At 40.1% G+C, this 22,780-nt stretch overlaps 1 protein-coding gene across 1 annotated transcript in view; it reads left to right on the top strand.

Annotated features, from left to right (window-relative positions):
- The first annotated feature begins 3,705 nt into the window (after positions 1-3,705).
- Positions 3,706-22,780, top strand: part of LOC146383284 (scavenger receptor cysteine-rich type 1 protein M160-like) — a 65,277-nt gene continuing 46,202 nt past the window's right edge. Inside the window, exons 1-20 of the mRNA XM_084932440.1 lie at positions 3,706-3,835; positions 4,498-4,570; positions 5,062-5,240; positions 5,323-5,476; positions 7,339-7,431; positions 8,438-8,658; positions 10,354-10,425; positions 11,655-11,768; positions 14,237-14,269; positions 14,386-14,673; positions 14,793-15,098; positions 15,177-15,482; positions 16,356-16,661; positions 16,740-17,021; positions 19,173-19,478; positions 19,567-19,851; positions 20,021-20,338; positions 20,694-20,776; positions 20,872-20,976; positions 22,748-22,774. Coding sequence (XP_084788566.1) covers positions 11,684-11,768; positions 14,237-14,269; positions 14,386-14,673; positions 14,793-15,098; positions 15,177-15,482; positions 16,356-16,661; positions 16,740-17,021; positions 19,173-19,478; positions 19,567-19,851; positions 20,021-20,338; positions 20,694-20,776; positions 20,872-20,976; positions 22,748-22,774 — 2,730 coding nt within the window. The 5' untranslated portion in view covers positions 3,706-3,835; positions 4,498-4,570; positions 5,062-5,240; ... (3 more) ...; positions 10,354-10,425; positions 11,655-11,683. The remainder of the gene's footprint in view (positions 3,836-4,497; positions 4,571-5,061; positions 5,241-5,322; positions 5,477-7,338; positions 7,432-8,437; positions 8,659-10,353; positions 10,426-11,654; positions 11,769-14,236; positions 14,270-14,385; positions 14,674-14,792; positions 15,099-15,176; positions 15,483-16,355; positions 16,662-16,739; positions 17,022-19,172; positions 19,479-19,566; positions 19,852-20,020; positions 20,339-20,693; positions 20,777-20,871; positions 20,977-22,747; positions 22,775-22,780) is intronic.

The following is a 22,780-nucleotide window of genomic DNA, read 5'->3' as shown; positions in this document are numbered from 1 at the left end:
ATTGTGAAAGAAAAGCAAAACACTATTTTAAAAGTCTGTAACAAAACCATCAAATCAGATAAAGGTTATTTAAATGCTGCAAACGAAAAATGGATTGGAATAAAAAAAACAAACATATTCTAACCTTAATTACTGCAGGAGAATAATGAATGATGCTCATAGTGAGTAAGAAGTAAACTGAGTGCATTTTTTGTCAGAGATTCACTTTGAATGTGTATGTATAATACAATACACTCAATACACAAAAAATACACAAAATACACTCAAAAAATAGAGTCCTTGAAATGTACAAATGTACAAAATATTGATTTAAAAAAATGATGAAAATGGAGGCAACTTTGCCTATGGTACAATGTATGAAAAGATCTTTACTGCAGATACTAATATGGCTCTGCAGATTTTTTCTTTTCTTTTAACCTATGTGGCCTCACCTTCAGGTTGGCAAATCTGTCTATCATTTTTTGGTGATCAACTCTCTCAAGCAGTTTAACAGTTTCTGTTGTGCCTGTCACTGTTCCCTGTTTCTTCCTGACCTTGTACTTTCTCCTCATGTTCCCCTCTTTCCTCTCTCCCTCTTTGGACTGACAATCATACACAAATAGATTGTATTCAATTAGATGAAAATATTACATTAATATGAAAAAAAGTTATTATTAAGATCACTAATAAAAAGTACTCTCTCGGTGTACTTTCAATCAAAAGGCAAATAACCAAACCACATGTACATCTAATAAAAGATATAAATATTGAAACACTGATCCAACATTATTCTTGATTGATGGATCATTTGTTCTTTCATTTTTACCTGAATGTTGTTCCTGGGTTTAATATCGGCACATGCACATATAAGCAGCTTCTCTCATTCCATTTCAAACAGGACAGTGGCAACAACAGTAGGCTAAAACAATTTTAAGTTTTAGATTTTAAATAGGCTGCATAATTTTCAATGGGAGCAACAGGACGGTCAGCTAGAAAGAAACATGGTGTGACTCCTACCTAACTATATAAAGAGTAACTGAAGGTTAAATGCAGCTAATATGTCCTGTTTTAAGCCAGGCACTTACACCTCCGCTCCACTGCATCTCAGCCACCATCCTCTGGCAGCAAGGGTGCTAGAGCCAGAGTAGGGGAGAGGCGAGCTGGAACAAACCATTTTGGGGGGGGGGTATCTATACTACTTTTGTTAAAATGTTATGTCTCAACCAAGTACTGTATGCTTTTTATATTTTTAGAAGTGTGTCACACTTCAGCAAATATTGTCAAAAAAGTAAGAAATCTTTGGGGGTGCTTTTATTCATTTTGGGGGTGCTGAAGCTCGTGTGAAGTTTTGGAGGTTTTTTTTGTAAGTTCTTTTTATTTAAAACGTTTTTTTTTAAGTGAAAAAGGGGTTTTAAATCATAGTATAGTAATTATAGCACAAAGTTTGGTTTGTTTCAAAGTCTGACTTAATGCGATCGTTCAGATCGTTCTGCCTCCTCTCTGCACACCCACGAACGACCCTCTGCAGGTCGGCAGCGACACTAAACTTTATTTGTTACTGTGAGTCACCTCAGCCCCGTTTAACACTTTTGATACTAAGGTAATTTAGATGATTTAGGATGAGTCGACACAGTGAAATATGTGGTGATATATGTCACTTCCATCATCTTTCATCAGTGACTTAAATTAAAACCCTCATCTTGTTTTTCTTTGCCTGACATGATCCACAGTCAGCTTTGTTTAGTGAAAAAAATTTATGAAACATTTTCATAAACTATTATTCAATACTGGAAAGTTCAGTAAACTTTCCTTGAAATTAGGTTTAATCCCCTTTAAAATGTGATGTGTAGAAAAATGCTGTCTTTAGTTTTAAGAGTAATGCACAGGAACATCTCTATGTTTCAGCAATTATACAATTCTTCTAAGTCCATAGCCTGAAATCACAGCCAAATACGGTGTTCACAAGAATGAACTTTTAGAACTTACAGATAGGCCTGTGTGCCACAAAACATTACTGCAAAGATGAGAACACTTCACTCTGAGTGACATTTAACAATACACTGACTTGTTTTTCAGCTTCACTCATAGGCAGGATGTTTTTAATTTTAGTGATACTGATCAGACAAGAGGAAGCAGTCCAGGTTGGAGGTTCAATTAAAGCACTTAAGTAAGTAAATGTACACAGTGGTCCTATCAACGCACTCATTCAAGACAGTGAACGTGGACAATATGTCCTCATTTTCTTAACAAAAACTCATTGTTACACACAGGTGCAACATAAAAGTGATGCACGTAAACTGATTTGTACGTTTATCATTTCATGTTCTCTTTAAAATCCACCTAGTCAACAGTAAACAGCTGGCGGTTAGCTTTAGGGTTGGGTGTGACTTAAGTCACAAGGTAAAAAAGGGAGATTTTCAGAAACTAGAACTTTGATTTTAAACTGAGTCTAAGATATTTTGGCAACTTCTATTTGAGTTTAATAAACCCAACCACTTCCTCTAAACCTATCAAATACCTGGTGGATGTGAAAAGGTTATTTACGCAATCATATACTGATATATGACCCTGGGAAACATAGTCATGATTGCATTCACATTCAACTTAACCCAAAGAAATGGGTTAGGTGCTTCTTTTGCGGTACGGACTCCTTCTGACATTTCTTTGGAGGTGGAGGAACACCAAAGTAATTGCTTAAAGGAGCTTGCTTCTTCGACATCTTTAAGAATTCTAATTCTAATCCTGGTCCTAATCCTAGTCCTCCTCCAGAAAATCTTATGTACGCAAACGCGTGTTGCAACTTCTTATCTGGTGGGCGTCTTTTATTTTGACAGCGCATGTGCACCTGCGGACCACTTATGTGCACCCCTGTCTATAACTACCTAAGTTATTTAAAAATGATTATCATTTAATTTACCCCCCTTTCCCAGCATCTTCACACTAATAACCCTGCACTTTGAAAAATTACCTGCAGGTGTGTCAAACATCAGTTTTTCTGTAAATTGGCCATATAAGCAGGTTTGATTATTGATTCAAAACAGCAGAAACAGAAAAAAAAACTCTTCAGTCCAACTCCAGACTTGTTTTATCGACTGCCTGATTTACACTGTTTTAAGTTTTGTGCGTTTACATTTAATAGTAACTTATATTTGTATCTGTTCATCACCCTGTGTGGCACCTGAGGGTCCAGGCCACCGGTCAGAAGAAACCCAACTGATCCTTCTCCTGGAACCCTGAACTGGACATTAGTGTGGTTATTAGAGTAAAACAGTGAACATCATCCTGAGCTGCACTTTGGTTTCTTAGCAAGCGTTATCACTCGTAGCTGAAATGAGCTGTAATCCGATAAGAGCATCTCAGTGAGGTTGTCATGGTAACTCAATGGCAGCAGCAGTGACGTTCAGGTGGGACCCTTCTGTGTGGATTCTCGATGTTTTTCCCTGTGCTTGTCCTGGTTCCTTCCGGAGCTCCAGTTGCTCCTGCATTGAAGGTCGTGCTGGGTCACTGCTGCCGGTGTGAATCCAGGATACACTCAAAAAAATGAACTCAGCCTATCTCTGCTTTTACTAAAGTAGATTTTGTTGTTTGTTCTTAATAAACTCGATTTTGCAAAAATTCTTAAAGTGTTTGTGCAAATTTAATGAAATGTTGTTACTTTTTGTTGTTACACAAAGTCATTGAACTGTGTCAACGTAACATTGTTGAGTAAATTCACAGGTTTGTCCCTCTGCACATACTGCTGCGTGCAGAGCCCGCCTAAGTAAGGGCCAATGCGCATGCGCAACACCCTCTTTCTCAAGCTTGCTTTTTCTTCGCCATGTGGACTGGTTCAGCCGCATTTTTGTCCAAAAATCAGGTAAGAAGTCATTTTTCTTGTAAAGCCCGTCTACATATATATGTTCACACGTCAGTTAATGTCGCAAGTGCTACTAAGAAAAGAGTACAGGCAGGGTTTTGCCCGGTAAAGGTTTGCTAACGTGGACTTGCTGCACGTGAGTTTCCAAATGATTTTGGAGGGGACTCCATTGCAATAGCAAAGCTCTGTTTTCAGCCCAAATGTAGTGTAGCGCTAGCGTCGGTATGCGTCGGTACAGGCAGCGCATTCGGTCCGGCACGCACTTTCGCGCCGAGTTTATACTCGGACGCCTGACTGCGTTGCACTTTAGCCAACAACAGTGGAGAAGCGCTCCTCGCTAGCAGACAGGTTAGGGTGTATTTTCTGTCTAATATTTCAGCTTACGTTTTGATGTAGCTTGCAGAAAGCATTTAGTAAGCTGGTGTAAGATGAACTGCATTAATGTTGTACAATGTCCATGGGATTTCTCACTCGACTTTTAATGTCAGATTACACACACATTTACACAATATGCAGTGGTGATGATGTAGATCAATAAATTCATTGTTGTAGCATACAATATTAAAAATAAAACTGATTAATATGAAACATTAACAATGTGCAAATTATTTAGTTTTTTCAGGGACAGTGTAATGAAAATGTCTTTTGTGCTTCTCCCCCAGATACGTTGATGTGGCAGTGCAAATTGTGCAAAAAAGTGGTGTCATCACGAGCTCTGTTATTAAAACACTACAGGTTAGTTCATAGTAGACAGCAGTATCCATGTGCCTATTCTGATTGTGTCTGTGTTTTCAAAACATGGAATGCTCTACATAGCCACTTAAGCAGATCACATACCCAAAGAACTCTAGACGAGTCTGTGAGTTTGGCAACATTTAACTGCCATTTGTGTTCCTGCTGCAACATAGCTTCAGAGCAGGAGTATTTTTCTCACATTAACAACCATCTAAAATGTAACGAGACTGTGCATTGCATGTTTGAGGGTTGTTCTTTCAAAACAAATATCTATGGTACATTCAAGTCTCATCGAAATAGGAAACACAATCCTTATACCTTAAAAGACTTTAAAATCGGTATTGCTAACACTATTGTAGGCCAAACATCAGCTGATGACAGTACAGACACTATTATAGAAGAGGACATAAGTGCAAATATTGATCACGATACAACTACAAGTGAGACTGAAGATTTGGCAAATGTAATAGAACTTAATTTTAACCCGAGAGAGTCAGGAAGAAGAAAGGTTGGTGCTGCTTTCAGTGAGTTCAAGAAGAAGAACAACGATGAAACCATCAAAGCAAAAATGGCCCAAACCTTTCCTCACCGGAGGCAAGAAATTCTTCAGGACATGCCCTTCGTAGCTGACTTTAAAAGCCGATGGCCAGCTCTTTTTTCTCCACGTGAGGTAACTGAATCAGTTGATCTGCAAATGCACTCTACATGCAATATTTTAAACCCATCACGCTAAACATTTGTTTATTTTACAGATAAATGCTGAATTCCAGCGCATCACTACGGTCCCGCTAACATCCACATTTATGGCACAGCTGGACAACAACACAACCAAACTGACCAGTCTTCAGAAACAAGGGAGGAACATCTGGACGCAAGATCACAGAAATCATGGCTGCAATTGATGAGGTTTGGAATTAATTTTTTTGAATGCTTCATTCCCTCTTTTAATACATATGATTTTGTTGTCTCCTTCTATTGTAAGGTAAAGTTTAATGTTGGTATTATGGGATTGTTTATTCTTTGTCCTTTTCATGATAGTGTTGTCACAGTAATAAAGTTTTAAGTTGATTTGGATACTTCATAAAAAAAATTGCCAGAATTAAAAGCTGTTTTTACAGGACCGTAGCGTTTCCAAAACGGGATTTGCCGCGGCTCCCTGGGGAGAATTTTGGCATTTACAGTAGAAAAGCTGAAGCTAGAATAAACTGCCATCAGGCACCTTTCAAACCAAGACGGGATAAAGGGAGGTCTCTGAGCGCCCCCCCCTGCATGTGACGTACAGGGTCACGCATTCAGCGTCAATTGCAGCGACCATGGTAAACAGACAGTAGTTTTAGCTTGGAGCTCACCTGTTGTCTCTCCCGCTCCACGCTCCGCTCTGCGAGTGTTTTTACCACTCAATTGAACCGCTGGCTGTCTCTCACTGTCCCTAAACAGACGAGCGATCTGTCTTCTTAACGGCCAAAAGAACGTAGTATCACTGCGTCCGTCCAGTTGATCATAAACAAGCTGAGCAGCCCATGGTCTGCCTGTGTTATTTACTTCTGCTGTCAACCGAGGCAGCGCGCTGCTCTGGCTCCACTACGGGGGACTTCCCTCTGTGACAAGAACGCTTGATGTGCGTTCAGCGAACAAAGGTGAGGGACTCAAGCGGCAATATTACTACGAGGCAAAACGTATCAGAATCGAGTTTTATCACTTTTCACCTTTGCGCCTTGCCGCATTTACGCGGCTCACAGATTCGGATTTATCACTCTGTAATGATGCGATGGTCTGTCTTATAAAATCAGCTCAAAAGTAAAGCTATTGCACCAACATGCTTTACCTTACAAACAGTTTTGAATCTGGTACTTGTTGGTGTTGTCTGTAATATTCAGATTGTGGTCCTGGATGTCCTCTGCTGTTGGTTGTTTTGTGCCGGGATCACACCGTGCGTTTTTTCGGCCGTCGCACACGGCTGCCCATGCCACACTCTTAGGACTCTAGAGACATGACACACTGTGCAACACACGAGTTCAGTGACCCAAACTCAAGCAGAGACATGGAAAACATGCAGAACAGTGGGCCCTGAGGACCAGGGTTATGGGAAACCCTGGCTTAGTACTACAACTGTTTTTTCATTTGTCCTTGCAAAACCTCCTGTTCAAGTCCTCCAAACACACCCACGTCACCCCGCTTCTCTTCCAGCGTCACTGGCTGCTGGTCAACTTCAAGGTTCATTTCAAGATCCTGGTTCTGGTCCTTAGGGCCTTACATGGACAAGCACCATCATACAATGGAGATCTTCTCAGTCCCAACACCCCCAGCAGGTCCCTGAGGTCCAGTGATCAAAGCCTGGTAGTGCACAACAGTCTAAAGACCAAAAGTGACAGATCATTGCTGCTGTGGCCCCCAAACTCTGGAACTCTCCTCCTAAGCCTTAGATCAGTGGACTCAGTGGTTTACTTTAAAAAAAAAAATCCTCTGTTCAGGCTGGCTTTGGTGTGACCTCTTGTTCATCCTCTTCCTCACTGGATTCTTCATGCTGCTGTTTTTGGTCGGGTTTCTGTTTTTTTTGGGATCCTGTGGTTACCTTTTTTTGCTCGTCACATTTTTTCAAATGATAATGTTCCTTCTTTCCTTAATTTTTTTTATTTTAAATTTTGTTGTTCTTCTGTAGTGTGTCATGGACTTTTTTTCTCAAAGCATTATATACATTTATTTTGCTGAAGTTAACTGAAAATGTCTTTAAAGTTTAGCTAAGTCAAATTTGCTTTTATGTTTTACAGAACGACACAGTTGCAATGAGAAGAGTGTGTACGCTGAAAGGACTTGCAGTCTACCTCAATGAAGATCCGAACAGCTTGATCAAAGAATATCAGGCAAGTAATCAAATAGAAACAATTTCCAGTAATAAAAATTTAACTGACGGTAATTTTTCCTCACACACATTCACTAGATTATAACAAAAAGTTAAAATTAGAACATTATTGGAGATATAAAAGCACAAGCTTATGCGGGAGTGACCCTTGCCATTACAGTTGGGGTGTAATGTGGGCTGAGTGTACTGTCTTTCTGCTTTGTTGTTCTGCCGTGTAATCTAGATGATGGACCAACACCTCTCATCTCGCTCTGAGCTGTCTACTGTTTTGCAGCTTAAAGGGATATTCCACCCCAAAGTGAAAATTGGTCTATTACCATATTACCCAGAGTAAGATAAGTGAGAAAAAATAATTTTGTAACCAGTGCAATAATTCTCCTGATCCGGCAGCAGTCTATTTGCTTTTGCCTAGCATTTAAAAAATGGAGTGAATGGGAACTATAAGCATTTTGGTTGCAAATGACTCTTTAATGGTACGAATTATTCCTGGTGAGCTCAATAATCATGTCGACTTTAAATGAAAAGTAATAAGTAACTTGAAGGATTTGGAGGAGTAGATTTAGACTTGGGAATACATTATGGTTACCACATACAACACTGTAAGCCGCCGCTGCATGGTGCATGGATATTCGAATATGTGTTTATTTATGGAAACCAGAGGCTTTTTCAACCACTGTTGTTGTATCCAAGTGCTATGCCATGGCGGGTTACAGGGTGCTTTGACGTAACCGTAATGTAGGCCCAAGTCTAAATCGCCTCCTCCTGCAAATCCGTCGTGTTACTTTTTACTTTTCATTTGCAGTCGACATGATTATTGAGCTCACCAGGAACAATGGGTATAAGATCAGAAATGTACTGTGCTGGTTACAAAATGCTTTTTTCTCACTTATCTAACTCTTGGCAATATGGTAATAGACAAATTTCCACTTTGGGTGGAATATCCCTTTAATTGATAAGAAACCCTGCAACTTGTATTATTATGTTTATTTATTTATTTATTTTTTTAGGATGTGGACTTCCATGAGGCCGAAAGTGAAATGGAGAAGACGCTCATTGGCATCTATGTCATCAAACCAGAAGGAGAGCGTGACCTTGACCCGGCAGAAGACATTGGTATCATAATTGAGGGTGTCGCTGTGCTCAGAGATCTTCCTGATGTTGCCACTGCTGTTGTGTTGTTGTTCGGCCTGATCTACACTTTAAACATGAGCTACCCATCCAACCTCAGGTACACTTTTGAGTTTTTTCAGAAAGTACTGATGGGACTTGATGCTATCAAACAAAGTTCAAGTGCTCAGAAACAAACTCCTTGAATAAAGAGGAGGAAGCGGGAGGCCCTTATTGCTTAACTTAGTTTGAATGCTTTACGTTCAGGTATAGTTAAGTTGTTCATAAACACTTTTTTTCATTGTCAGTACTGTTTCTTGGGAACATTCACCAGTTTTAGAGAACAATAATGTTCATTTGCATTTTAGCAAAATACTGTTACTTAAAAAATTGGTGTTGCACTTCTTCTACTGCTACTTGACAACATACAGAAAATGACAGACATTTTAAAAAGTTTTAGCGGTTAGGCCGCTGTGATTTGATATTTCAAAGAATGTGACATTTGGCAGCTGTCTGCAACTTGGGATGTAACCATAACTTGAAAAACTGAGTAGCACTGTTTTACAGTACAGTTTTTGAACAAAACAGCCAATTTTCACTGTTTTAAATGAGTTTAGTTTGCTCTTTCATGCTTATCAGTGTTTGAAAATAATTCCTGAAACGTCTTGTAAAATGTAGGATTTTTTTTGATAATTTGGATGCTTTCTGGACCAGTTGAAAGACAAGTTGGTTAGCACTTCACTGATCTTTGAAGTAAAATATTGTTTTATGCACAAAGTATTTAGTTAAAGTTGTAACAAGTTGTCTGCATTGATTGCACTTTGTGTTAAGCTACGGCTCTACAGTCTTTTCGGTCTGTCAACAAGTATTTAATATGCACTGAATGTGCTTAGTAAAGACAGGACTTTGTTGGATCATTTTTTTAATCATTTTAGTTTGACGACAAGTTGGTTAGCACTTTATACTGATCTACATTTTCTGCACAAAATATTCACTTGGAATTTGTAACAAGTTGCATTGATTGCACTTTGTGTTAAGCTGTTGTGCTTGGAAAAAAGTATTTTATATGGACTGAATGTGCTTATTAAAGGCAGGATTGTGTTTGATAATTTGGGTGCTGTCTTCATTTCTTCCTAAAAGATCTCCCTAAGATTTACTTAAAAATGTTATGTCAAGTGGTTCCACATAACTGCTTTAAGTAACTTTTAAGAAACTTTGCTATTTTGTATGGAAGTAACCAGTGTAAATGATTTATTTGTAATTGTATTGAATAGAAATTACTTAACTTTGTTGCTTTTGAATTATATAAAATTGTTATGTAGCAGCTACATAACAGTTTTACAAAGATACTACCTAACCAGGTTATGTCCTTCTAAAGCAGAAAAGTTATGTACCAGCTAAGTAACAGTATTACAAAGATATTGCCTAAACAAGTTATGTTGGCTTAAAGCAACAAAGATAAGTATCAGCTAAGCATTGCAATTAAGTTACATTTAGCCAATACACTTACGTAAATCTAACTTAACAGTATTGAGTTCAAACTAAGTAACAACATTTCTTAAAAGTTACTTAAAGTAGTTGTGTGGAACCACTTGACATAACTTTTTTAAGTAAATCTAATGTTTTATTTTTTTGAGTGTACGCTCACATCAAACATTCTTAATCTCAAGAGTTTCAATTCCTGTTTTATGGAAAGGTTAAAAACCACAGCCCTGTAATCTGACAGCAGCTTCTTATCAAATTACAGCTTATCATCAATTTTCTCAGAAATAGAAAATCTCCAAATACAAACTTTATCTTTATGTTTTTCAAACAGGAACAGAACTGTGAACCAGCAGAAACCAGAAACAGATGAAACTGCTCTGCCTCACTGACCCCTCATGACAAGGTCTGACTAAAGCGGGCTAATATTTCATGTGCTGCACGTGAGCAACTTTCTGTGTGAAGGAAATGAGACAAGCTTTTCTTCATTTAAATATTCTGCAGTTTCTATAAAAAGGCTGTGCGATCATTTTCAGTGGAGTGAAACTCAGGGAATAAATAAAATGATGGATTATAAGAGAACTAAAACTAAGAAAGGCAAAGATTAGAATTAGGAAAACTAAATGAGGCATAAAATAGAAACTTGAATGATGTGAATGAAGAACAAACCATGCAGAAAATATAATAATAACTAATAACTAAAAAACATGCTTATGGATAACAGGTTGTTTTGTCAGAGGTCTAGGCGTTCACTTTCAGTGGGTGGAGTTCCTGTCCTGACGTCTTGATGCATTCTCAATCATCCAGGAACCCCTTTTGGGTTCCTGTCCTGACTGTGATAACAGAGCTTTCTGCATATCAGTCATGCTCATCCTCCTCACACACACTCACACATTCACACTGCGTGCGCGCGCACACACACACACACACACACACACACATACACACACACACACTGTTTAAATAAAAGAGGTGCTACATTAAAAACAAATCATCAGATCCAGAAATTGTGTTCACTCCTCAGTTACAGAGGAAGAAGGAAGATTTCATCTAGTTGTTAGCACACAGTTTCAAGACCTGCATTACGGTGCACACTTGTGTATTTGTGAACTTTTACCCAGCATGCATATACCACTCAAACAATACCATCAGTAGGGTTAAACAGTTATAAAGTGCTTGTAGCTTAGGAGATAGAGCAGGTGATCTATTTATCAGAATGTTGGCGGTTTGATCCCTGGCTGCTCTGTCTGCATGCCAAATATCCTTGGGCAACATACTAATCCCAAATTGCTCTCTGATACATGAATCAGAGTTTGAATATTAGATAGTATGAAGTGCTGGTATGAAAGAGTCATGTTGTATAAAGTGCTTTGGGTGCTCCAGCAGAGTAGGAAAGCGTTATAAAAGCGTGAGCTTTTTTTCCCTACCATTTGAAATGACCACAGGTGTTTATACCCACAGGTAAATGAACAGTTTATTATTTGTAAAAATAATTTCTGTTTTATGGGTTATGTGATAGTTTCCAACATTGCAGACAAAAACAAACACCCAGGAAATACTGAACATGTGTCAGTGAGGTAAGGCCACTTCCTATTCACGATAAAAAAAATAAATGTGATTGGTCTCTTCCTGCAGGCAGATACTTACTGAGGACAGCAGGTTTGATGATCAGAGCAGCGAGCAGGCAGAGAGACACCTACCTGGACATGGATCACCTGCTGCTGCTGCTGCTGCTGTTGTGGAGCTCAGGTAGGACTGGTTTAAACATCATCTGTAAGGTTTCACTGATCTGACTGGAGGATTTCACCAAACGGCAGTGAGAAAATTATATACATTATGATTTTGCTGTATGTGTGTTTGTAAGTCCCTTATCTCATCCTAGACAAGTGGACTAATCATGATGAAACTTTGAATAAACATTGCTGAGGCCACTGTGAGTGCCAACATTATGATGTGCACAAATATTTTTCATGCAATTGTATGTATTTGTACATCTGACAGGTCAAATGGTGACATTATGATTTAGTATTGTTCTGTTACATTTACCAGTATATACTGTAAATCTTCTGTCATAAGCTCATCTGATAGTGACTGTAATGCTTTGTTGAGTTAATAAACCCCAAATTACATGTAGAAATAAAGTTATTAAACTTCAATATTTCTAACATGTTTAGTGTTTAAACAAGCAAAACCCACATGAATGAAACACAGAGAACATTTAAACATATACTTACTAACATGAAAACCCATGAAACATTTTATTTAATCCCAATAAAGAAAAATGCATCATTCTTTATTTACCTAACCCCAAAGCAAACACCATGCATAGCACAGAGGTTTGCTGGTACATTTAAACATTTCTTTAATAGACCAACCAAATAGTTTATTAAAAATAACTGTAACATAAACATCTGAAATCTCAGTGTAAAATTTGGTGAAGAACTAAGTTTAAAAAATCAACACTTCATAATACGGCTTGTCACTAAGGACATAATTGTCCTGTAATTAAAAGGAATTTTTATGTATTTTCTTAGAAGTTACAATGTAATTATATTCATATAAATTGTATTATTTAAAGGTAGGGACACTAAAATAAGGGGGTAAGTCAGATTTAAAAAAAATAAAATCTACTATATAAATAATGAATTATTGCACAAGTAGTCTTTATTAATGTGTAAGTAATCTTACACAACACATGAGTAATTTTAAGCATAACACCATATATTTTACAGGAAATGATAAATAATACTGTAACTAATTTTAACTGCAGCATAATTTCATGGTAATTTTGTGCAAAGACAATATTTCAGCATCATACTTTGTAAGTATGGCGTACGGAGCGGATTAATATTGCCTTTTTATGTCTTTATTTTAAAAAAAATTTCTAACTTTTTTTTACATGATTAATTTGTCTTAAAGATTTTTTAAGGTTTGTTTGACGCCAGATACATTTTGTGTGTGTGTGAAGCAACTGTTTTAGATGGTGTCAAAATAAAAGTTGACATGGATGATTCATTTTCCACATACTCTTCTTGTCACTGTCACTGGCTCAGCTCCTCAGACTGGTCAGAGCTCATGGGAACAGTTTAAACTTAATAAAGATTAAAGAAATCCGTCTATCACAGTTTAAAAAGACAGTTGGTAAAAACACGATCAGTAACAATTTCAGATAAGCACGTTAATTGAAGTTTTAGTGCTCAGGGTATGAAATTAACTAGACTCAAGACTTCTTTGGTTTCCAAATCTCTATTACATGATAAAAAACGAATTATAAATTCAGATTTGAATGGGTACTTTTGTTCATTTTTCATTATTTGCATCTTTCTCTCGTAGATTTTGGCTTTAAAGCACTTTGAACAGACTCACACACCAACATCACACACATACAAACACCCATACACTCATATCTGACGATCAAAGGAAAATAACAGAAGAAACTCTGCAAAATCGGTCAATTTGAACTTAACATCAAACTGTGCTGCTCCTCTCACTGTCAGGGGGATGAATGTGATGAGCCATAGAACGCAGGGTAGACAGTCTCTTCTCTCACAGATTCACTGCAGAAAATTCAGTTACAGGGAAATCAAGCAGCACAGCTCTGAATGGTAAATGGACTGATTCTTATATAGCTCTCCCAGAGTACTCAAAGCGCTGTATACAATGTGCCTCATTCACCCACTCATACAAGCACTTCTAAACACAAGTGCAAACTAAACTACTTTCACACACATTCATACTCCGATGAACGCATCGGAGGGCAACTTGGGGTTACAATCGTGCCCAAGGATATTTGGCATGCAGACTGGGGAAGCCAAGGATCGAACCACCAACCTTCCAATCAGTAGCTGATCTGCTCTACCACCTGAGCCACAGCCACCCCACAGCCACTGAGAGCTCAGCTTTTGGCCCAAAGAATGAGGACAGCTTGTCCAGTGCTTCACATTCTACCCCTGGATGGATGTGAATGTTTCAAAGCGTATGTTTAGAAAAGTAGTTTATCGTGCAACGCTTTTAGTCCGATGTGCTGGGTAATGTAATGGACTCATGCTTTCATGAATTCACCTGCCGTCTACCTCCATTACTCCTGCTGCTTTTACCCATTATTGCCTCCACTCATGATCATTAAAATGCACTATTCATTCCACACATGTAGCTTGCACTTATTGATCTGGCACATCTGGCTTCAAACTGATGGTTTTCTTTGGTTTTCTCTTCAGGAGTCCAAGTTGAAGGGAAACACAACTCAACAGGTGAACAAAAAACAAAACAAAAAAATAAAATACTGACTCAGAATCAGCAGGAAAGGTAGACTTTAACATTTTCAGGAGTAAATTTCTTTATTGATGCCTCTCTGCTTTCTGTTCAGAGTCTGATGATGTCAGATTGGTGGAAGGACCCAGTTTGTGTGCTGGTACATTGGAGGTGAAACATCTGGGAGAGTGGAGACCAGTGAATGTCTTTGACTGGACCCTGAAGGAAGCAGCCGTGGTCTGTGAACATCTGGACTGTGGCTCTGCTGTTACGTTCGGACGGAAACTGCAGAGGACTGCACCTTTTTGGAAGATCAAACTTGACTGTGTTTGGTCAGGATCTACTCTGAGGCAGTGTGCAACACCAGATAATTTTTATACAGCCCTGATTCTCACCTGTTTGGGTGAGCTTATTAGTGACATAATCTATGTTATTGTGTTTGACATTAATTCAACAGTTTGACATATATGCAAGTTTTCTTAGATGATGGTTTTCAGCAGCAGCATTTTTTTCTTTCTCCAGACTCTGTCAGGCTGCTGAATGGTTCCAGTCTGTGTTCAGGCAGACTGGAGGTGAAGTCTAACCAGAGCTGGTCCTCAGTGTGTGAAGCTGACTTTGACCAGCAGGATGCAGAGGTGGTCTGTAGGGAGCTCGGCTGTGGGCCTCCTTCGGTCCTCCAGGGGGCGCTCTATGGAGAAGTGGAGGCTCCAGTGTGGAGCAAAGAGTTCCAGTGTGGAGGCCATGAGTCTGCTCTCCTGGACTGTAGAAGCTCAGGCTCAGCTAGAAACAGCTGCTCACCTGGCAAAGCTGTTGGACTCACCTGCTCAGGTAGAAGAGGAGCTGCAGCTTTGATGTGGTTCAAACTCGCTTTATTCTTTTACTGATGACTCTCTGCTTTCTGTTCAGAGCCTGATGATGTCAGACTGGTGGGAGGAGCCAGTCGCTGTGCAGGTAAAGTGCAGGTGAAACAACTGGGAATGTGGAGAAATGTGATTAATACTGCACACAACCTGGAGGAAGTCACTGCTCTCTGTGAACGTCTTGACTGTGGCTTTGCTGTGGGAATGGTCATGTCCCGTTCCGAGCTAGTCTCACATGAGTGGGAAATAAAACGTGATTGTGCTCAGGCTGGATCTCCTTTGAGAGAGTGTTTGAGTTTCTCTGTCATCACAGTTTCACAAAAATACCAATTCAGAGAACTTATCTGCTCAGGTAAGCAAATAAAAATTCTGTGGACATAAACATGATTTCTACTTGCAGCGGTTGGTGTCATCTAAACATTTGTATATTGATGTTTCCACAGTTATCCTAACTTTAAGCTTACTCAAAAGACACACATTGACCATGAGCTATAACTGGCAATAGAATACAATATGTTCAAATGATTACATTATTTTTCTTAAATGCATGGCATCATTGACAGTGATCTTACTAAAGTTTCTTTAACTGATGCTGTACAGAGAGAACTTAGCTTTCTGCTTTAGTTTTTGTTAGGATGTAATTAAACACATTATTGCCCATATACTGTGTGAAGCTGTCCCAAGGGACAAAAATATACAAATGATATAAAGTTTCAAACATATTAACAGGAACAATGTTCATTAAACACACAGCTTATCTGAGGAAAAATAAATAACTTGTGTTATTAATTAACCCTACCGTCATGTTGTGTGAAGTTAAAAAATCTAAAAGAATTAGTTCAAAGTACTTTTTTAATATGAAAAAGTGTAATAAAAATATAAAATGAGATTTGTTCATGTTATATATTTGTAACTCTGGTCTGCATGTTTATATTACATAGATACATCAAAGAGGAGGTTAAAGGGGTCAAAAACTATTTGATTCTGACTGTGAAACATACTTCACCCTAACCACACACACACACACACACACACACACACACACACACACACACACACACACACACACACACTATTGGCCTCGTGCTGTTATAAAGATGTGTTCTGTTGTTAATGATGAAGTCTTATTGGAGTTGAGCTGAGTTTGAGTCAGTGAATAGTTGTTTGCTGCCATCTTTTTCTGCTGTCTCTGATCTCTCTGTTTGATCTTCTCTGATGTCTCCAGACTCTGTCAGGCTGCTGAATGGTTCCAGTCTGTGTTCAGGCAGACTGGAGGTGAAGTCTAACCAGAGCTGGTCCTCAGTGTGTGAAGCTGACTTTGACCAGCAGGATGCAGAGGTGGTCTGTAGGGAGCTCGGCTGTGGGCCTCCTTCGGTCCTCCAGGGGGCGCTCTATGGAGAAGTGGAAGCTCCAGTGTGGAGCAAAGCGTTCCAGTGTGGAGGCCATGAGTCTGCTCTCCTGGACTGTAGAAGCTCAGGCTCACCTAGAAACAGCTGCTCACCTGGCAAAGCTGTTGGACTCACCTGCTCAGGTAGAAGAGGAGCTGCAGCTTTGATGTGGTTCAAACTCCCTTTATTCTTTTACTGATGAATTTATCCTTTCTATTCAGATCCTGTTAGGTTGGTGGGAGGTGCCAGTCGCTGCTCAGGTACATTAGAGGTAAAAGATCTGAGGAGTTGGAGACCAGTGGATGTCTCTGACTGGAGCCTGAAGGGAGCAGCTTCTGTCTGTGCACATCTGGATTGTGGCTCTGCTGTTTCTGTAAGACGGACAAAGGCCACTGGATTCTATCCGCTGACAGTACTCTCTGACTGTGTTAAATCTGGATCTGCTCTAAGGAAGTGTACAACATTCATCCCATCTTCCTCCATGATAAAGCTCAACTGCACAGGTAAGCATATCATTTCAATCCAAATAATTTTCTTTATGTGGATCGAATCTACAATATTTGTCAGTACTTTGTTAGGTTAGAGTCAGGGAAAGAAACGTGAGGAAAGAAGATGGTGGTAAGGGCATTAAAAATATATCAGAAAGATCCAGCTCAGAGCCAGCTAATGAAGAATGTTACAGACAGAGGGGGTATGAATGACTTCCAGTGGTGCTATATAAACAGACAAAACCAAGTAAAGATGTACCCAGTATATCACGAATGGCCACTGAACCGAGAAATTGATAGTAAAAGAAACAGGTGTCCTTCTAAACGCAGGTGGCCAGTCTTGGCTGACACACTTCTATAAGATTCTTTCAGACAGTTGACAGGCACTGTCATCTGAATGGAGCGGTGGCTCCCATCTTCAAGAAAGGCAACTGGTGGGCATGTTCCAACTTCCGGGAGTCACACTCCTCAGTCTGCCAGTAAAAGGTCTACGCCAAGGGCCGGGAGAAGATTGTCCATCTGTTAGTTGAACCTCAGATTCAAGTGGAACAATGTCGTTTTCATCCTGGTTGTGGATCATTGGACCAACTCTTTATTCTTTTGAGTATATGAAGTGCTTTGAGAGACAAGTCTGGAGTCATATCATGTCCTTCATCCCTTCCACCTTTGATGCTCACCAATTTGGTTGCAGGGCTAACAGGTCTACTGAGGATGCTGTTGCTGCTGCTCTTCATTGTTCCCTGTACCACCTGGAGCACCAGGGGAGCTACACACACCTCCTCTTTATTGACTTTAATTCTGCCTTTTACACCATCCTCCCTCACAGATTGGTGAGCAAGCTGTCAGCCCTAGGACTCCTATACTCCACCTGTCTTTGGATTAAGGACTTTGTAACACAATGCACACAAAGGGTTACGGTGGGCCCCCACATCTTCTCGACCATCAGCATCAGCACCGGCTCTCCCCAGGGCTGTGTCCTGAGCCCTCTGCCTTTCATGCCGTACACTTACAACTGTAGGGTGTGTGTGTGTGTGTGTGTGCGTGTGTGTGTGTGTGTGTGTGTGTCTGCCTACAGGGACAAAGTGTAGTGACTGACAGCGTGGTGCAGGGACAACAACCTGCTCCTGAACACAACCAAGACCAAGGAGATTATTGTAGATTTCAGGAAAAGAGAACAGACATTAAACCACTTTTTATCAGTAGGGATGGGGTGGAGATGGTGTCGGACTTCTGCTTCCCTGCTTCACGTCATGGAGGACCTATCCTGGTGTGTGAACGACGCTGCAGAGCTGTCAAAGTAGGCTCAGCAAAGTCTTTATTTCAAAAGCTGCTGGTGTCCTTCTACCAAGAGCATCCTGTGCAACTGCCACTGTCTGTGGTTTTCCAGATGCAGAACAGTGCAGAGGAAAACACTTAAGGGGATTATAAAGGTTGCCCAGGGGATCATCGGCTGCTCTTCAGCCTCCCTGGATGAACTGCACAGCTCTCGCTGTCTCAGGAAAGCAGAAAATACCATAAAAGACTCTTCACACTCCACACATAAACTGTTCCAACTGCTGCCATCAGGCAAAAGATACAAGAGCATTAGACCAAAGACAAATAGATGAATAGCAGTTTGTACCCTGTAGCTGTTAGGGGACTGAATGACCCGTAATTACCTCCGTTTTAACCTGACAAGTACAGTGCAATGGATGACATCCTGTGCAATAGTGTTAAATGTACAATAAGGTTTTATTTATTACTGAATGACTGTGTTCTACCTTTTTTTATATTATTCTTTTGTAATCATGTTTAAACTTTCGTTTCTTGACACTGCAGGGACTGCACCTAATTTCGCTGTACTTGTTACAATGACAATAAAGATATCCTGATTCTGATATTCAAGCATGTGTGGGAGTTTGAGCGACCAGTCTACACGTGTATTATGGAGTTGGAGAAGGCATTCAACCATATTCCTGTGGGTGTCCTGTTAGAGGTGTTTCAGGAGCGTGGGATGTTGGGTCCGTTGTTGAGGGCTGTGTAGTCTCTTTACAGCTGTATAGAGAGTTTACTTAGCATTTCCAGTAATATGTCTGTGAAACACCACGGCAGACCCGGTGACATGTTCCTCTGGTCCCTCTCTAAATGGTAAATAAATTTCTGTTTGATCTTCTCTGATGTCTCCAGACTCTGTCAGGCTGCTGAATGGTTCCAGTCTGTGTTCAGGCAGACTGGAGGTGAAGTCTAACCAGAGCTGGTCCTCAGTGTGTGAAGCTGACTTTGACCAGCAGGATGCAGAGGTGGTCTGTAGGGAGCTCGGCTGTGGGCCTCCTTCGGTCCTCCAGGGGGCGCTCTATGGAGAAGTGGAGGCTCCAGTGTGGAGCAAAGCGTTCCAGTGTGGAGGCCATGAGTCTGCTCTCCTGGACTGTAGAAGCTCAGGCTCAGCTAGAAACAGCTGCTCACCTGGCAAAGCTGTTGGACTCACCTGCTCAGGTAGAAGAGGAGCTGCAGCTTTGATGTGGCTTTGATTTTTTTTTTAAACTCACTTTGTTCTTTGCTGATGACTCTCTGCTTCTGTTAGAGCCCGTCAGGCTGGTGGGAGGAGCCCATCGGTGTGCAGGCACACTCAAGGTGAAACATTTGGGAGAGTGGAGACCAGTGGATGTCTCTGACTGGACCCTGGAGGAAGCAGCTATTGTGTGTGAACAACTGGACTGTGGCTTAGCTGTTTCTGTAGGACAGAGGGTGGAGTCCTCAGACTTGCCAGTGTGGGTGATGAGACCTGACTGTGTTCAGGTTGGATCACCTCTGAGAGACTGTGCAACATCAAATGACTCTTCCTCCATTGTGAATATCACCTGCTCAGGTAAGCGCACCATAATCTGTGACATAATGAATAACACTCATGTGTCCAGCGACAGTTAACGTTTTCCATTGGAGTGAATCGAAAAGATTCAAATCCTCCATGGACTACTGAACCTCACCTGACATGACACACCTTTCATTGTTATCTACATCATCTCTGTCTCCTACAGACCTGCTTGTTCAGCCAGTCATTTCTTTGTCCTCCAATGACGGGGTCTCTGAGGCCCAGCAGCAGGGGTTTCGGGTATCCAGAAGTTCCAACTTCACCATCAGTTGTTTCATCCAGCCACAGTACCCTGGAGGCTCCTTTCAGCTTACCTTCAACAAAGCATACAAATACACCCAAGCAGCTGTTAATCACTCTGCCCATTTCCTGTTTCCTGCTGCAGAACCCGCCCACCAAGGAAACTACAGCTGTGTTTATCACGTTCATGTTTTTTTTCATAACTTCTCCTCTGAGAGCCGATTGCTGTCTGTCGTTGTCTCAGGTAAGCTGAAGCTGACATCAGCCATCAATATCAACATGAGTTTGAGGACAAAAGGAAAAGAGAAAAAGGAAAAAGACAAACAGTTGACAAAACATAAATTTTGAGGTGACACAGCAAACAAAACTCTAATTCACATGCATATTATAAGCTTCAGTTTAACAAGCAATAAAATATCTGGAGACTAAAAATGAAGATTAATTGTAAGAGTGTCCTTTGCCAAGAGGCAGCAGCGTTAATTGAGCTTGTTAATATTTGTTAGGTTTCAAAGGTAACTGACTCAAACAGGTTTATTCTGTTGTCATGTTGCTATAGCCTGAGCTGTTGGACTCATGATGGTTGTGATGTGTCTGATCAGATCACACAGGTCTTACCGTCAGAGTGATCCTCCTGCCGCTGATTCTGCTGTTGGAGAACATCGTCTTATATTTCTGCTGTAAGGTAAAGAATAAATCTTTTTAGCAGCAGGAATGAAGTCTGTTCATTGAACTGAAGTGAGGAGCGATGCAGTCAGTCTAATCTGTGTGCCACTCCAGAACAGGAGGAAGCAGAGGTCCAGCAGACAGGAGCACACTGAGATGGTGGACGGTAAAGTTGGTGTTTGTGCAGATGAAGGAGCTCATGGAGAACAGGAGGACGTCTGAGCAGCTCACCTAACATCTTGATTAATTTGTCAGCAGAAACACAACTGACCATTATCTCAGTGAAAGATTTTACTTCCCTTTACTAATAAAACTGGAATTATTCTGTAGTTTTCGTACTGTGTTTGAAACAAATCTCTGCTCTTTTCATGTCAGCATGAATACAGTTTGAATCTCACCTGTTCACACATGGAGACAGTTTGTGGTTTTTCTTCTATTTCTGATCGTCACTAGCATCCAGAGAGTCCACAGTCTGTGGGAGGATCTTAGCTGATCAGCTTTCGAGCACAGCCTGAAGTAAATTTTTTAGTTTGTCCTCTTAGTGAAGCAGAAGTCTTCTGTTTGGGAGGTTAGACACCTTTAGTGAGCTCCCCTCCCCACACCTAGAAGGCATTGAGACACAGTTTTGGTTTTCAGTGAGACAATTTCTGAATAGTTTGTAGCATCTCTGGGTACTTCTCAGTGGAGATTTCCTTTGTTTACCTTATTTTTTGTCAAATATTATAATAAAGTACATCTGTTCTTGGTTTTGTTTGGGTTTCAGCTTTTCTTTGTAGCTCCAGATTTATTTATTTTTCCCCACTGATTTGTTAAATAAACCCCTGAAACTAAGTTAAAAATATACAATATATATACAAATATTTATAGAAACAAAACTTATTTGAATTCTCTTTTTCCTGAACACCCAGAACTCGATTCTCCAGTTTTTCTTTCTTTATCTCCCTGACTATCCCACTTTAAATACGTTCTTGCACTTCCTTGTTCTACCATGAAGTCTCCATATCATCTAGCCTCTGTCTAGAGGATAGACCAAAATCCTTCTTGGTAGTTTCCCTGAGAACTACAGTTGTATTTTTCAGGTGTAAGGTACGGCTTCCCAGTCATTCAATGACAGTTTGTGTTTTTTGTGAGTCGATACAATCATGATGACGTGTTTGATAAGCTCACATGGCTCACAGATGGTTAGATGGGTCACTGCTGTGTATTTATGTGTTGACCTGCATGGAGCTTAACACATCTTTATATTACTTTTTTAGCTGACACACAAAAAACCCCAGAAAAAAAATCTTCGGTCCCTCAGGCAGCACTGCTTCAAAAACAGGAATGATCCTGTCATGTGAATCCATCTCTGTGAAAACAGTTCACTTTGCCATCCACAAATGCAGGCTGGAGCTCCATCATGCAAAGAAGGAGCTGTATGTGAAGCTCATCCAGAAATGCTGCTGATTCCTCTGCAAGAGCAAAAATTGTGTTTCTTCTCTTCTACACAGCACAGGTCAAAGCACCTCCAACAAGCCTCCTGGTAAGATCACACCAGGCTGGTCTGTAGGTAAACCTTTTCACATTAAATATTCATATAAACACTTACAGTAATAATAGAAAAGTGCACAATAACATAATTAATGTTAATTTGTCATTAAATGTCCACCTGTTTGTTCTGTCTTTATTTAAACTTTATTTAGACTGATCTCTGTAAGTTTCCAAAGACTCCCCTAAAAACTGTGTAATCCAGGTGTTCAGCAGTCTTATACACCTACCTGTTGTACAAGGTAAAAATGTATGACACTTCTAAGTATGTAACTTTTTTTTTGTGAGCAACTTTTCTTTTTTATTTCATAAATCGTTTAATTGTGTTGTCTTCATTTGTAAAATGATCTGTGTTTTCAGATTCTCATCTCACATGCACACTGACATGTTGGTTCTGTCCTCGACTGATCTCCACTCAGAATTGCTCTTTATGTTCATGAGTTTTCTCTCATGTCCTCCTCAGGAGCCCAGGCTGAAGAGAAGTCAACAGGTAAGA

This window comes from Perissodus microlepis, chromosome 7, assembly GCF_051167445.1.
Source record: "Perissodus microlepis isolate ML-2025 ecotype Zambia chromosome 7, ASM5116744v1, whole genome shotgun sequence".
Classification (NCBI taxonomy): Eukaryota; Metazoa; Chordata; class Actinopteri; order Cichliformes; family Cichlidae; genus Perissodus; species Perissodus microlepis.
Note: the sequence above shows the minus strand (reverse complement) of the source record. Positions and strands in the feature narration are given on the sequence as shown.